The 15502-nt window shown below is 45.9% G+C and overlaps 1 protein-coding gene across 1 annotated transcript; it reads right to left on the bottom strand.

The window, feature by feature from the left end:
- On the bottom strand, positions 1–15284 carry LOC129817430 (tripartite motif-containing protein 54-like). The gene is made up of 8 exons (XM_055872661.1): positions 14878–15284; positions 13757–13932; positions 9323–9500; positions 4216–4311; positions 3753–3986; positions 806–828; positions 312–448; positions 1–118 (listed from the first exon to the last, which is right to left on the bottom strand). Exons 1-8 carry the CDS (start codon positions 15046–15048, stop codon positions 27–29), a joined length of 1107 nt encoding a protein of 368 aa, XP_055728636.1. The 5' UTR covers positions 15049–15284; the 3' UTR covers positions 1–26.
- Positions 15285–15502: the final 218 nt, after the last annotated feature.

Raw genomic sequence — 15502 nt, 5'->3', positions numbered from 1 at the left:
CTTTTTCTTTATTTGACCCTTTTCAACTAGTATCGCCCATAGTCTACGTCCCCCGTTGCCAGCGATGCCAAGTCCTCACCCAGATCATAACCATCCTCCCCATCCTTTTCCTGGAAACCTGAAACCACACAGAGAGTACCACATTAAGACAGACCAACAAAAATAAGGGAAATAGCCTTGAACGTGCAATGGAAAATAGTTTGGGTTTTAATGTTCAGAGCTGAACATGCGTCAGTGCCCTGAGGCTAGAGTCATGTATAAAGAAACATTAATGACCAAACTCTCCATATATGGTCAAATTGTACAGCTACCTGAGGCCCTAATTGTGTTGAAGTCAATGGTCCTCAGCATGTCTGCCACATTCTCTGTGTTGATGACAAAATGGGCCATGCTCTCATAGCCCGGCTCTGGACATTCCATACTGGACACCTTGGCAGTGGTGCTGATCCTTAAAAGGACACAGTGGTGAGGTCACAGTTCAGAGACAAACAAATAGGAGGTGACAGACAGCGATGGATGGCAACGTCCTCTGTACCCCTGTGGCTGGTAGTGACGCAGGCTGGTTGGGTATGCTCGATAACTCTACAGGTGGAGACCTTCATTATAATGTATTAGCTATCAGCAGCCAGCAATCAGACATATCTGCAAATCACACGCATCTTCTATGCAGTTACTTTAGCGTTACAGTCAATGCAATTGGTGTGTTTGTGTTAGTGAATGTAATGCAAATTGTGACCTTCCAGCTAAACACCCCATATGAAGCAGAATGGAACACTAAACAGACGAAAACAAGAATTTGACTTACTGTTTAAATATATCCTTGATGCTCTGTGGAGAAAAGAAACGATGGGTAGGCTATTGCATTTAGTTTCATTTCCAGCACTTCATTTCGGAGGTCAATTAGTGCTATATCTAAACCAGAATGAGTTTAGAACATGCACCTGCCACCATCCTAACACTCGCTGCAAGCACTACCTGTAAACTGGATGACTAAACCAATGGCTTGCAAGCATGAACAATGAGGGAGTTGAATAGAGACACTTCAGTTACGAGCTTTACTCAATCTGTAGCTCTTTATAAGAGCTAGGGACCTAAGTGAAGGAGAGGAGTAGAGCCAGGGACCTGAGTGGAGAGGAGTAGAGCAAGGGACCTGAGTGGAGGAGAGGAGTAGAGCAGGGGCCTGAGTGGAGGAGAGGACTGCTGGATGGATGACATGAATGGTACCATCTATCTCTCGCCTAGCTGGGGTTTTAACTACCGGCTGTCTGCAGCAGGAGCACGTCATCCAACCTGGCTCTGTTCCAAGGACAGTATTGATGGCCAGGGGGCCAGAGGTCAACGAGTGAGGCAGGTGTCAGTAAACGACAGCAAAAAAAAAACGTTATTAATTTGTTGCCAGCAGTGGAGTTACAGTCACGAACGGTCTGGATAACATAAAGACCGCCAAACCAACTATGCTAGGTCGAGTAACTTAAATTCATAAATTATTATGCGCTCTGGAACACTCAGACAGGAGTGTTCTGAAATCGGAGTAGATAGCCAGAATTAACCATGTCCATTGAGAACGCACAACAACTATACAACTAAGAATGATGTGAACAATCAAGTCAATAATATTTGGGTAGTTAGATAGCATATAGTTAATATACTGCTTGGCAATTTCGATGTATTATTAGTAACCAACTAACGTTAAATAACTAGCTAACATACCGGTAAATACTGCTGTGTAACGCTACGCTGTTCGTAAGGATAGCGTAGCTAACTAACTGTCAGCCAACATAACGTGTAACGTAACTTATTTGAAAAGTAATTTCTTTATTACATTGCTCAACATTTTCTTTACATTTGTCATAATTAGTTAAAACAATGAATTTGAATGCGCTCTCGTCAGACTTCGCCTGTATATTTTCCGACATTTTTCTAATCTGAAAACGTTGTGAAGCGACGCCCATTTTCTGAAGAATTGCATTATGGGCCCTAAGAGCACGGAAATAGTGTCCACTGCGTGTATACAGTACACACGTATACACGTACTCGTTCTAAGATTCTTCTTTATTTTTTACTATTTTCCACATTGTAGAATTATAGTGAAGACATCAAAACTATGAAATAACACATATGTAGTAACCAAAAAAGTGTTAAATAAATGAAAATATATTCTTCAAAGTAGCCACCCATTGCCTTGATGACAGCTTTGCACACTCTTGGCATACTCTCAACCAGCTTCACGAGGTAGTCACCTGTAAGGCATTTCAATTAACAGGTGTGCCTTGTTAAAAGTTAATTTGTTGAATTTCTTTCCTTAATACATTTGAGCCAATCAGTTGTGTTGTGACAAAGTAGGGTTGTTATACAGAAGATAGCCCTATTTGGTAAAAGACAGTCCATATTATGGCAAGAACAGCTCAAATAAGCAAAGAAAAACGACAGTCCATCATTACTTTAAGAAGTTTAAGTCAGTCAATACGGAAAATCTTGAAAGTTTATTCAAGTGCAGTCGCAAAAACCATCAAGCGCTATGATGAAACTGGCTCTCGTGAGGACCGTCACAAGACAGGAAGACCCTGAGTTACCTCTGGTGCATAGGATAAGTTTATTAGAGTTACCAGCCTCAGAAATTGCAGCCCAAATAAATGCTTCACAGAGTTCAAGTAACAGACACATCTCAACATCAACTGTGCAGAGGAGACTGTGTGAATTAGTCCTTCATGGTCTTCATTGCTGCAAAGAAACTACTACTAAAGAACACCAATAAGAAGAAGAGTCTTGCTTGGGCCAAGAAACACGAGCAATGGACATTAGACCGGTGGAAATCTGTCCTTTGGTCTGATGAGTCCAAATTTGAGATTTTTGGTTCCAACCGCCGTGTCTTTGTGAGACGCAGAGTAGGTGAACGGATGAACTCCGCATGTGTGGTTCCCACTGTGAAACACGGAGGACAAGGTGTGATGGTGTGGGAGTGCTTTGCTGGTGACACTGTGTGATTTATTTAGAATTCAAGGCACATTTAACCAGCATGGCTACCACAGCATTCTGCAGAAATACGCCATCTCAGCTGGTTTGCGCTTATTTTGTTATCGTTCTTTTTTTGCATCTGTTATTAGACAGTGGCAACGATGATGATTATGAACATGGTCTTTTGCCTACTAATGCCTGCAATGCAGTGAAGAAAACGATGACAACAATAACGTCTAATGTAACTGGCCCCTCTAACAGTACAACTGGCCCCAGCTTGCCCCCCCCCCCCCCCCCAGTTGAAATGGTCTAGAACCACCACTGCTGCTTAGAGAGGCTCGTGAGACATCTGCTCTGCTTTCGTGCTGGAGGTATCTCCCTGTTGCAACTTGTAATAAACCACATATATTTTGGATTTACTTTACCAATGACTGCTCTCCCTTTCACCTGGAAATTCCTCTGTACAGTGTGCGATCAGAAAACCACAGGAAGAGAGTTCCTAGAGACATTGATCACACAACTGATCCTATTATAGTCCTTTGTTGAGGGTCCCCTGGCCCATAGGCTACTTGTAGTGCTACTGATCCTAAAACAGTGAAACATTATCTACCTGCAGGAACACTGATCCTCATCCAGTTTACAAGGGCTGAAACAGGCAACTTTTCTGCTCAAGAAGTTACATCTAAAGTTACATCTGACCATTATTCTATTTCATTACATGACATACCCTAGGTCCAGTTACTGAGGCCAGACAGTGCACCTAGGTTCAGTGCTAGTGTTCCATCCATAGTGCCTACCTGTAGGAACACGGCCATCTGTGGTTCCTCCATGGACTGAATGGCTGTCTCCACCAGCTTGACGGCGCCCTCTAGGTGGTCTCCGTGGCGACGCATGAGGGAGCGGATGTAGTCCAGCTTGTCATCCTGCTGGCGGCTGATCATCCCCACCAACTCCTTCTTCCTCTCCTCCAGGATGGCATACAGTCCATCAAACTTATCACACAGACTCTGCTTCTGACGACGGCCGTTCTCCTGCACACAGACACCCATTGGTAACACCTAATTATAAAATTAATAAGCCCTTATACATTTTTTCAATATATATATTTATTAATAGTTTATAAATAATGTATTAATACTTATTGATGCTAGTTATTACAATACAACAGGTTGTTCACAGTGATGTGTGTGGTGACTCCACAGTGAGCTTTGTGACTGTGAAGTGAGATGTCTGAGTGGTTGTAGTGGGTAACATTCTCACCTGGATGGACCTGCAGGTCTCCTCCATCTGAGAGAGGAGGCCCTGGATACGGTCGTTCCCAGCCACCAAGATGGCGATGCCGTCACTCAGCTCTGTCTGCAGCCAATCAACATAACATGATGGGTTAATATCTGTACTCACTTCACCAGTGGTCACCACCCCCTAATCCTGGAGGGCAAAAGGATATGAAAGCTTTTGTTCCATCCTTCAGCTGACACTTTAGGTAGTAGTTCACACAACTGTGATGATAGATTGAAGATTTAAATATCGAAAGTGTTGTTTTTTTAACAATGCATAAAACATTAGCTGAAGCTGAAGTTGCTCGTTAACCTTCCTCGACTGTATTTGTAATGAATGATTCATAGTGAGCGAGTGAGCAATGAATGCAAGGCACATTTGTCACCAAAGCCACCTGATGTTATAGTCCATTCAAACATACTTCTTTTAGCTTATGAAAGTAGATCCAGCAAATATGTAACATGTATGTATAATGTTTGTGTGGGTGGCTTCCCCTTCAGTATTACTCAACAGCCAGGCACATTATCCATCCTTAACAAGTGACCTTCACTTTGATATTAGTCACCGTTCACTTGGATCCTGTAGGGGAAAGTTACAGTCTTAGAAAGACAAGGTGCTATCTAGAACCTAAAAGGGTTCTTTGGCTGTCCCCATAGGAGAACCCTTTGAATAACAATACTGAACAAAAATATAAATGCAAAATGCAACAATTTCAACAGTTTTACTGAGTTGCAGTTCAAATAAGGAAATCAGTCCATTTAAATAAATTCATTAGGTCCTAATCTATGGATTTCACATGACTGGGCAGGGGCGCATCCATGGGTGGGCCTGGGAGGGCATAGGTCCACCCACTTGGGATCCAGGCCAATCTGAATGAGTTTTTCCCCACAAAAGGGCTTTATTACAGACAGAAATACTCCTCAGTTTCATCAGCTGTCCGGATGGCTGGTCTCAGACAATCCTGCAGGTGAAGAAGCCAGATGTGGAGCTCCTGGGCTGGCGTGGTTAGATGTGGTCTGCGGTTGTGAGGCTGGTTGCACGTACTGCCAAATTCTCTTAAATAACGTTGGATGCAGCTTATGGTAGAGAAATTAACATTACATTCTCTGGAAACAGTTCTGGTGGACATTTCCTCCATCAGCAGGCCAATTGTATGCTTCCTCAAAACTTGAGACATCTGTGGCATTGCGTTGTGTGACATAACTGCACATTTTAGATTGGACTTTTACTGTCCCCAGTACAAGGTCCACCTGTGTAATGCTCATGCTGTTTAATCAGCTTCTTGATTTGCCACACCTGTCAGGTGGATGGATTATCTTGGCAAAGGAGAAATGCTCAGTAACAGCGATGTCAACAAATTTGTGCACAGAATGTGAGAGAAATAAGCTTTTTGTGTGTGCAGAAAATGTTGTAGATCTTTTATTTCAGCTTATGAAACATGGGGCCAACACTTTGCATGTTGCATTCATATTTTTGTTCATATTTTTGTTTTTGGTTCTTTTTCAGTTCCATATACAGTGCATATACAGTGCGACCCGTCGACTTTTTCACATTTTGTTATGTTACAGCCTTATTCTAAAATGGATTAAATAAAACAAATCCTCATCAATTTACACACAATTGTAACGGTCGTCATAGTCGTTCTCCTCCTCAGACGCCCTGACCAACTAAATAAATACAAGACAAAAGAAAACAGGTCAGGAACGTGACATAACCCCCCCCCCCTTAAGGTGCGAACTCCGGGCGCACCAGCATAAACTCTAGGGGAGGGTCTGGGTGGGCGTCTGTCCACGGTGGCGGCTCTGGCGCTGGTCGTGGTCCCCACCCCACCATAGTCAATCCCCTCTTCCGTAGCCTCCTCCAAATTAACCCAACTAGACTAAGGGGCAGCACCGGACTAAGGGGCAGCACCGGACTAAGGGGCAGCACCGGACTAAGGGGCAGCACCGGACTGAGGGGCAGCACCGGACTGAGGGGCAGCACCGGACTGAGGGGCAGCACCGGACTGAGGGGCAGCACCGGACTGAGGGGCAACACCGGACTGAGGGGCAGCACCGGACTGAGGGACGGATCCTGGCTGGCTGGCTCTGGCGGATCCTGGCTGGCTGGCTCTGGCGGATCCTGGCTGGCTGGCTCTGGCGGATCCTGGCTGGCTGGCTCTGGCGGATCCGGGCTGGCTGGCTCTGGCGGATCCTGGCTGGCTGGCTCTGGCGGATCCTGGCTGGCTGGCTCTGGCTGGTCCTGTCTGGCGGAAGGCTCTGGCTGCTCCTGTCTGGCGGAAGGCTCTGGCTGCTCCTGTCTGGCGGAAGGCTCTGGCTGCTCCTGTCTGGCGGACGGCTCTGACGGCTCGGGACAGACGGGCAGCTCTGACGGCTCGGGACAGACGGACAGCTCTGACGGCTCGGGACAGACGGACAGCTCTGACGGTGCTGTGCAGGCAGGCAGCTCAGACAGCGCTGGGCAGGCAGACAGTTCAGACAGCTCTGGGCAGGCAGACAGTTCAGACAGCGCTGGGCAGGCAGACAGTTCAGACAGCGGCTGCGCTGGAGAGTAGGAAGGCTCTGACAGCGCTGGACAGGTGGGAGCAACTGGAGAGAGAAGACGGAGAGACAGCCTGGTGCGAGGGGCTGCCACCGGAGGACTGGTACGTGGAGGTGGCACCGGAGAAAACGGACCGTGAAGGAGGACACGTGCTCTTGATATTTCCCTGGCTGCGCCCAGGGTCCTTTGCCGTCCAGGATCTCTTCCCAAGTCCACGAGTCCTGTGTCCTCGGTCTCTGCTGCTGTCTGTTCCCACTCTGCTTGATCCTTTTTTGGTGGGTGTTTCTGTAACGGTCGTCATAGTTGTTCTCCTCCTCAGACGAGGAGGAGCATGGATCGAACCAACACGCAGAGTGGGTAGTGCTCATGATCACTTATTAAAACGAAACTGAACACTAACACGAAACAAAATAACAAAAATGAGTACAACCGACAACAGTCCCGTGTGGCACGAATACAAACACGGAAACAAACACCCACAAAACACACGTGACACCCCGGCTGCCTTAGTATGATTCTCAATCAGGGACATCGATTGACAGCTGCCTCTGATTGAGAATCATACCAGGCCGAACACAAAATCCCAACATAGAAAATCACACATAGACAAACCCACCCAACTCACGCCCTGACCATACTAAATAAATACAAGACAAAAGAAAACAGGTCAGGAACGTGACAACAATATAATGACAAAGCGAAAACAGTTTTTTAGAAATTTTTGCAAATGTATTAAAAAAAATCATAAAAACCTTATCTACATAAGTATTCAGACCCTTTGCTATGAGACTCGAAATTGAGCTCAGGTGCATCCTGTTTCCATTGATGATCTTTGAGATGTTTTTACAACTTGATTGGAGTGCACCCGTGGTAAATTCAATTGATTGTACATGATTTTTCAAAGGCACATAGCTGTCTATATAAGGTCCCACAGTTGACAGTGCATGTCAGAGCAAAAACCAAGCCATGAGGTCAAAGGAATTGTCCGTAGAGCTCCGAGACAGGATTGTGTAGAGGAACAGATCTGGGGAAGGGTACCAAAAAATGTCTGCAGTATTGAAGGTCCCCAAGAACACAGTGGCCTCCATCATTCTTAAATGGAAGAAGTTTGGAACCACCAAGACTCTTCCTAGAGCTGGCTGCCTGGCCAAACTGAGCAATCGGGGGAGACGGGCCTTGGTCAGGGAGGTCCCCAAGAACCCGATGGTCACTCTGACAGAGCTCCAGAGTCTCTCTGTGGAGATGGGAAAACCTTCAAGAAGGACAACCATCTATGCAGCACTCCACTAATCAGGTATTTATGGTAGAGTAGCCAGACGGAAGCCACTACACAGTAAAAGGCACATGAAAGCCCGCTTGGAGTTTGCCAAAAGGCACCTAAATGACTCGCAGACCATGAGAAACAAGATTCTCTGGTCTGATAAAACCAAGATTGAACTATTTGGCCTGAATGCCAAGTGTCATGTCTGGAGGAAACCTGGCACTATCACTACGGTGAAGCATGGTGGTAGCAGCATTATGCAATGGGGATGTTTTTCAGTGGCAGGGACTGGGAGACTAGTCAGGATCGAGGGAAAGATAAACGGAGCAAAGCATAGAGAGATCCTTGATCCAGAGCACTCAGGACCTTAGACTGGGGTGAAGGTTCACCTTCCAACAGGACAACAATCCTAAGAAAACAGCCAAGACAACGCAGGAGTGGCTTCGGAACAAGTCTGAATGTCCTTGAGGGGTCAAGCCAGAGCCTGGACTTGAATCCGATCGAACATCTCTGGAGAGACCTGAAAATAGCTGTGCAGCGACGCACCCCATCCAACCTGACAGAGCTTGACAGGATCTGCAGAGAAGAATGGGAGAAGAAGACTCGAGGTGCCACAGGTGCTTCAACAAAGTACTGAGTAAAGGGTCTGAATACTTTTTAATATGTGATATTTCAGTTTTTTATTTTGAATAATTTTGCAAGAATGTTTAGAAACCTGTTTTTGCTTTGTCATTATGGGGTATTGTGTGTAGATCGAAGAGGGGAAAAAACTGTTAATCCATTTTAGAATAAGGCTGTAACGTAAGAAAATGTGGAAAAAGTCAAGGGGTCTGAATACTTCCCGAATGCACTGGATATACAATCTTAGTTGTCGTCATGCCAGCAGGTTGACAGGGTCATGTGTGTGTGTGTTTGTGTGTGCGGTGAGATGAAACCCCGCAGCGTAGCCACAACTCAACACATCTGTCTGCTGTCACTACACTTAGCACTCAAAGACAAACCACACACACACACACTCACTCACTCACTCACTCACTCTTTAGATAAGGCAGATCACATGCACACACTGGCTCTACACTTTAAATAACTTTCAAATCTCTCTCTGGGGGACATAATGAATACAGACAGTGACTATACGTAAGCTGTTATATTGGATAATTACTTTTCAGTATAAGGACGATATAACAGACAGACAGACAGACTACCAGAAAGGAAGACAGACAGCTATAGAGATATTGAGTGACATCACAATCAGACCCTTGGCCTTGACTCAGGGTGCTCCATTACCTTCTGTCTCTTATAGACGTTCTGCAGGGGGGCCACCTCACAGTCCTTGTGCTGGCCAAACACTTTACACATGGAGCAGGTGGGCGTCTCACAGCTCAGGCAGTAGATGTTGATCTTCTCCTCGTCATGCTCCTCACACATCAGCTGCTGCTGCTCCACCTTGGTGGGGTTTAGGGGCCTGCAGGGACACAGAAGTAAAAGGACAGCCTCTTAGAAACACACACACAAGCACACATCCAGTACGCATGCATACATGCGTACAGACACACACCAATGTGCATATGCACACACACTTTATTTGGCTCTTCTGTCAATGGCACAGGAAATGGGATCAGCTCTCAAGGCTTCAGATAACCCAGAAGGCATTGGGGGAATTGTACTACTATTGACCATTCATATTTTCTCTAGAGGAATAGCGTACACATAGATATAGAAGAATTTACACATTTGCTAAAAGGCATTGAGGAATATCATGTTGAGGGAAACTAGATAGATTGCTCATATAGCTCAAATTGGTGTTACAAACCAAAAGCACTTTCCTTGATGTAACGATATAATCTTTAATCTTTATTGTGTCAAGACAAGGCCTGAACAAGCTGTGATGTTGCTGCTACAGGTTTCTAAATGATATCAACACTGGAAAAGACTGCCACCCAGTGGCATTCTATATAAAATGAGAATGATAAAAGTTAACCCTGGCCTTATGTTCAACCATAGCCTTACATTCAACCCTGGCCTTACGTTCAACCCTGGCCTTACGTTCAACCCTGGCTTAACTCTAACCCTAACCCCACTAAATAGGGCTCCCCCACCTCCAAATTGGCAATTTAACCTGTGCACCACATGATATAGTGAAAAATAGCAGATATTCACTAGGATAACCCAGTGCCACCGACGCGGCCTGCTACCAAGGACTGTGGGCTCTCCTTCTCCGTGGCCAATGTGAGTAAGATATTTAAGCGTGTTAATCCTCGCAAGGCTGCCGGCCCAGACAGCATCCCTAACCACATCCTCAGAGCATGCGCAGACCAGCTGGCTCGTTTGTTTACGGACATATTAAATCTCTCCCTATCCCAGTCTGCTGTCCCCACATGCTTCAAGATGGCCACCATTGTTCCTGTACCCAAGAAAGCAAAGGTAACTGAACTAAATGACTATCGCCCCGTAGCACTCACTTCTGTCATCATGAAGTGCTTGGAGAGACTAGTTAAGGATCATATCACCTCCACCTTACCTGTCACCGTAGACCCACTTCAATTTGCTTACCGCTCCAATAGATCCATAGACGATGCAATCGCCATCACACTGCACACTGCCCTATCCCATCTAGACAATACATATGTAAGACTGCTGTTCATTGACTATAACTCAGCATTCAACACCATAGTACCCTCCAAGCTCATCATTAAGCTTGAGGCCCTGTGACTGAACCCCGCCCTGTGCAACTTGGTTCTGGACTTCCTAATGGGCCGCCCCGAGGTGGTGAAGGTAGGAAACAACACCTCCACTTCGCTGATCCTCAACACTGGGGACCCAAAAGGGTGCGTGCTCAGTCCCCTCCTGTACTCCCTGTTCACCCATGACTGTGTGGCCAAGCACACCTCCAACTCAATCATCAAGTTTGCAGATGACACAACAGTAGTAGGCATTACCAACAATGACGAGACAGCCTACAGAGAGGAGGTGAGGGCTCTGGGAGTGTGGTGTCAGGAAAATAACTTCTCACTCAACGTTAACAAAACAGAGGAGATGATCGTGGACTTCAGGAAACAGCAGAGGGAGTACGCCTCTATCCACATCGACTGGACCACAGTGGAGAAGGCGGAAAGCTTCAAGTTCCTTGGCATACACATCACTGAAAAACTGAAATGGTCCATTAACACAGACAGTGTGGTGAAGAAGGCGCAACAGCACCTCTTCAACCTCAGAAGGCTGAAGAAATGTGGCTTGTCACCTAAAACCCTCATAAACTTCTACAGATGCACAATCGAGAGCATCCTGTCGGGCTGTATCACCACTTGGTACGGCAACTGCACCGCCCGCAACCCCAGGGCTTTCCAGAGTGTGGTGTGGTCTGCCCAACGCATCACCAGGAGCAAACTACCTTGCCCTCCAGAACACCTACAGCACCCGATGTCACAGGAAGGCCAAAAAGATCATCAAGGACAACAACCACCTGGGCCACTGCTTATTCACTCCGCTATCATCCAGAAGGCGTGGTCAGTACAGGTGCATCAAAGCTCGGACAGAGAGACTGGAAAACAGTTTCTATCTCAAGGCCATCATACTGTTAAATAGCCATCAATAGCACATAGAGGCTGCTGCCTATATACATAGGCTTGAAATCACTGGCCACTTTAATAAATGGAAGGCCTCCTTGCTCGCACATGTTGCTTTGTAGGCCTCCTTGCTCGCACATGCTTTTTCAGTTCTGCCCACAAATTCTCTATACGATTGAGATCAGGGCTTTGTGATGGCCACTCCAATACCTTGACTTTGTTGTCCTTAAGCCATTTTGCCACAACTTAGAAGTATGCTTGGGGTCATTGTCCATTTGGAAGACCCATTTGCGGCCAAGCTTTAACTTCCTGACTGATGTCTTGAGATGTTGCTTCAATATATCCACATAATTTTCCTACCTCATGATGCCATCTATTTTGTGAAGTACACCAGTCCCTCCTGCAGCAAAGCACCCCCACAACATGATGCTGCCACCCCCGTGCTTCACGGTTGGGATGGTGTTCTTCGACTTGCAAGCATCCCCCTTTTTCATCCAAACATAACGATGGTCATTATGGCCAACAGTTCTATTTTTGTTTCATCAGACCAGAGGACATTTCTCCAAAAAGTACGATCTTTGTCCCCATGTGCAGTTGCAAACCGTAGTCTGGCATTTTTATGGCGGTTTTGGAGCAGTGGCTTCATCCTTGCTGAGCGGCCTTTCAGGTTATGTCGATATAGGACTCGTTTTACTGTGGATAGAGATACTTTTGTATCTGTTTCCTTCAGCATCTTCACAAGGTCCTTTGCTGTTGTTCTGGGATTGATTTGCACTTTTCACACAAAAGCATGTTTTTCTCTAGGAGACAGAACCCGTCTCCTTCCTGAGTGGTATGACGGCTGAGTGGTCCCATGGTGTTTATACTTGCGTACTATTGTTTGTACAGATGAACGTGGTACCTTCAGTCGTTCCCAAGGATGAACCAGATTTGTGGAGGTCTACATATTTTTGTTCTGAGGTCTTGGCTGATTTCTTTTGATTTTCCCATGATGTCAAGCAAAGAGGCACTGAGTTTGAAGGTAGGCTTTGAAATACATCCACAGGTACACCTCCAATTGACTCAAATGATGTCAACTAGCCTATCGGAAGCTTGTAAAGCCAGGACATATTTTTCTGGAATTTTCCAAGCTGTTTAAAGGCACAGTCAACTTACTGTATGTAAACTTCTGACCCACTGGAATTGTGAGACAGTGGATTATAAGTGAAATAATCTGTCTGTAAACAATTGTTGGAAAAATTACTTGTGTCATGCACAAAGTAGATGTCCTAACCGACTTGCCAAAACTATAGTTTATTAACAAGAAATGTGTGGAGTGATTGAAAACGAGTTTTAATGACTCCAACCTAAGTGTATGTAAACTTCCGACTTCAACTGTATTACTGCACTGTCGGAGCTAGAAGCACAAGCGTTTCACTACACCCGCAATAACATCTGCTAAAAAAGTGTATGTGACCAAAAAATGTGATTTGATTTGACCTATGGTACTCACAACCAACCCCCAGATACACACGTCTGTATCTGTACCAATGCCACAAGAGGATGGTTCTCGGGTTTACCGCTCCATCGAGGCAAGTGTGCTAGTTACAGCAACAATATGGAGGACACTGCCAGAGACTGATGTTTCTATATTCCTGGTTTGTTAACATGACGCAGCTGATGAACACACAAAGACGCGCTAGTGACACCATTTGAGTAAAATCAGATGCCTAGGTCTTTGCACCACTGACTGCCCAGGGCCTGTTGTATGAGAGGTGAAACTGGAAGCAATATTTCATGGCTGAGTTCACATAGGGTTGTAGCAGTAGTACACCCCTTGTGCTCATGGCTTTTGTTGACATGCCATGTCCTTAAGTACACAGAGGTCAGCACAGCAGAAATATGTGTTGTATGGCAAACTGTATGGATAATGTTGACATTTGGTGAGCATTCTGGTTCTAGTGGATGCTTACAGAAGCCAGTCACGTACCCCTCATAGACCCAGACACACACACACACACACACACACACACACACACACACACACACACACACACACACACACACACACACACACACACACACACACACACACACACACACACACACACACACACACACACACACACACACACACACACACACACACACACACACACACACACACACCACTGACCTGCTGGACTCTTCTTGCTTGTAGATGTCTATGATGTTCTCTACTAGCAGGTTCCTCTGTAGGCCATACACACCATGGCGGTCCAACACTGCCTCGTGACGACATGACGGGCAGCGGAAACGACCCCCTATGGACATGGACTTGGACCCCCGAGACTGCCACAGAGGGTTGGCAGCCTGAGAGGGGAGAGGGGGGAAAGGGATGAGGAGGAGAGGGGGTAGTGGAGTCAAATGGTAAAGCATCACTCTCACTGGGGGTGTTGAAGAGTTAAGGGAGGATATGGACAACAGCTGTTTGACACATAAATGTTGTCTACTCAAGAGGAAACCAAAATATGATTCTGCACTGTACAGTGCTTAAGACTGGGTACAGACCTAAACACTGAGTTGCATACCTCTTACAGGTCCTCAAGGTGACATGATATCAAGAAGAGTAACCTTGTTAGATACTTTAACCAGGATGGACCCACAACAAATGATCAAGTCAGTCAGTGTGAGGGACCTTCCACACAGAAACTAAAGTTTATCTACTGAGCCACTGATCCATCCACCCACCACAAAATATTGAGCGGAGATGATCGTCTACAGTCAATACTTTATGATAAAGACCTCAACATAAAGGGATGAAGGCTTGACACTATAGACTGCTATGAATATTGAGGAAGTCTAAATGGTTCACACCAACTTCCATAAATACATCTAATGTATCTGTGATGAGTAGACCATTGGAATACTGTTTCCACTTTCCACTAATGGCCTGGGCCTGAGAGGCAGACCATGTTACATCCTCTCCTACAGGACCGAGGCAGCTGTTGGAGTCCCATATCTGAATGGCTCCTCCAGTTCAAACAGTGACCTGAGGGGTTCAACAGGACCAAAGATATATGCAGGGTTCCCCAATTACTTTCAGCAGCGGGCCAATTTTTTTTTTGAGTGGATGGTCGGAGGGCTGGCCCAACGATTTTAACTGCTAGCTACCTGCCACCCCATAAAACATGTACTCAGCACCTGTAAAAACTTGAATCATGGCTCCAAAATCACAGACCACTGCTGGACCACTAATTGACCACACATGGCCTCAGGACAGGAGAGTGATGCAAAACAAACGTCCACCACTCTTACCTGGAAGACGTCATTGGCACACTTCCTGCAGAGGTTGTGCTGGCAGGGCAGTATGACCACAGGCTTGGTGAACATCTCCAGGCAGATGGGGCAGATGAGCTGCTTCTCCAAGTTATCCATTGTGCTAGACTCCCCGAGTTGCCCAGGTTTGTAGCCCAGTGCAAAGTTCATCCCAAACACTGGTCTGGAACTGACACTGTGAAGCTCTCTGAAGGTCTGACGCTCTATGAAGCCCTCAAGAAGAAAGAACTGGGAACCTTCCTGTGCCTCTCTTCTCGATCTTTCTGTCCCTCTATCACTCTATCCCTCTGCCTGTCTCTCCTCCAGCGTAAAGACCCTCCCTGCCATGGAAATATATTTAGCCTTTGTTTGTTATGGGTCAGGTTACTATCCAAATTGCATGCCACTCTGGACCATGGGATTCCTAACCCCAGACCCACAGCACAAACCAGGGGTGTGTTAGAAGAGAGGAGGGAGAGATTCCTCTGTCCATTTTTACAGTGGGGCAAAAAAAGTATTTAGTCAGCCACCAATTGTGCAAGTTCTCCCACTTAAAAAGATGAGAGAGGCCTGTAATTTTCATCATAGGTACACTTCAACTATGACAGACAAAATGAGAAAAATA

This window comes from Salvelinus fontinalis, chromosome 20 (genome assembly GCF_029448725.1).
Source record: "Salvelinus fontinalis isolate EN_2023a chromosome 20, ASM2944872v1, whole genome shotgun sequence".
NCBI lineage: Eukaryota > Metazoa > Chordata > Actinopteri > Salmoniformes > Salmonidae > Salvelinus > Salvelinus fontinalis.
This window is presented reverse-complemented; position numbering and strand designations above follow the sequence as displayed.

Excerpts from the sequence above, each read along its gene's own strand:
- LOC129817430 (XM_055872661.1), bottom strand. The coding sequence starts at position 15,048 with ATGAACTTTGCACTGGGCTACAAACCTGGGCAACTCGGGGAGTCTAGC. Across the intron at positions 4,312-9,322 it reads ACGTCTATAAGAGACAGAAG|ACAGAGCTGAGTGACGGCAT; the intron begins GTAATGGAGCAC and ends GATTGGCTGCAG. Across the intron at positions 3,987-4,215 it reads AGACCTGCAGGTCCATCCAG|GAGAACGGCCGTCGTCAGAA; the intron begins GTGAGAATGTTA and ends GTCTGTGTGCAG.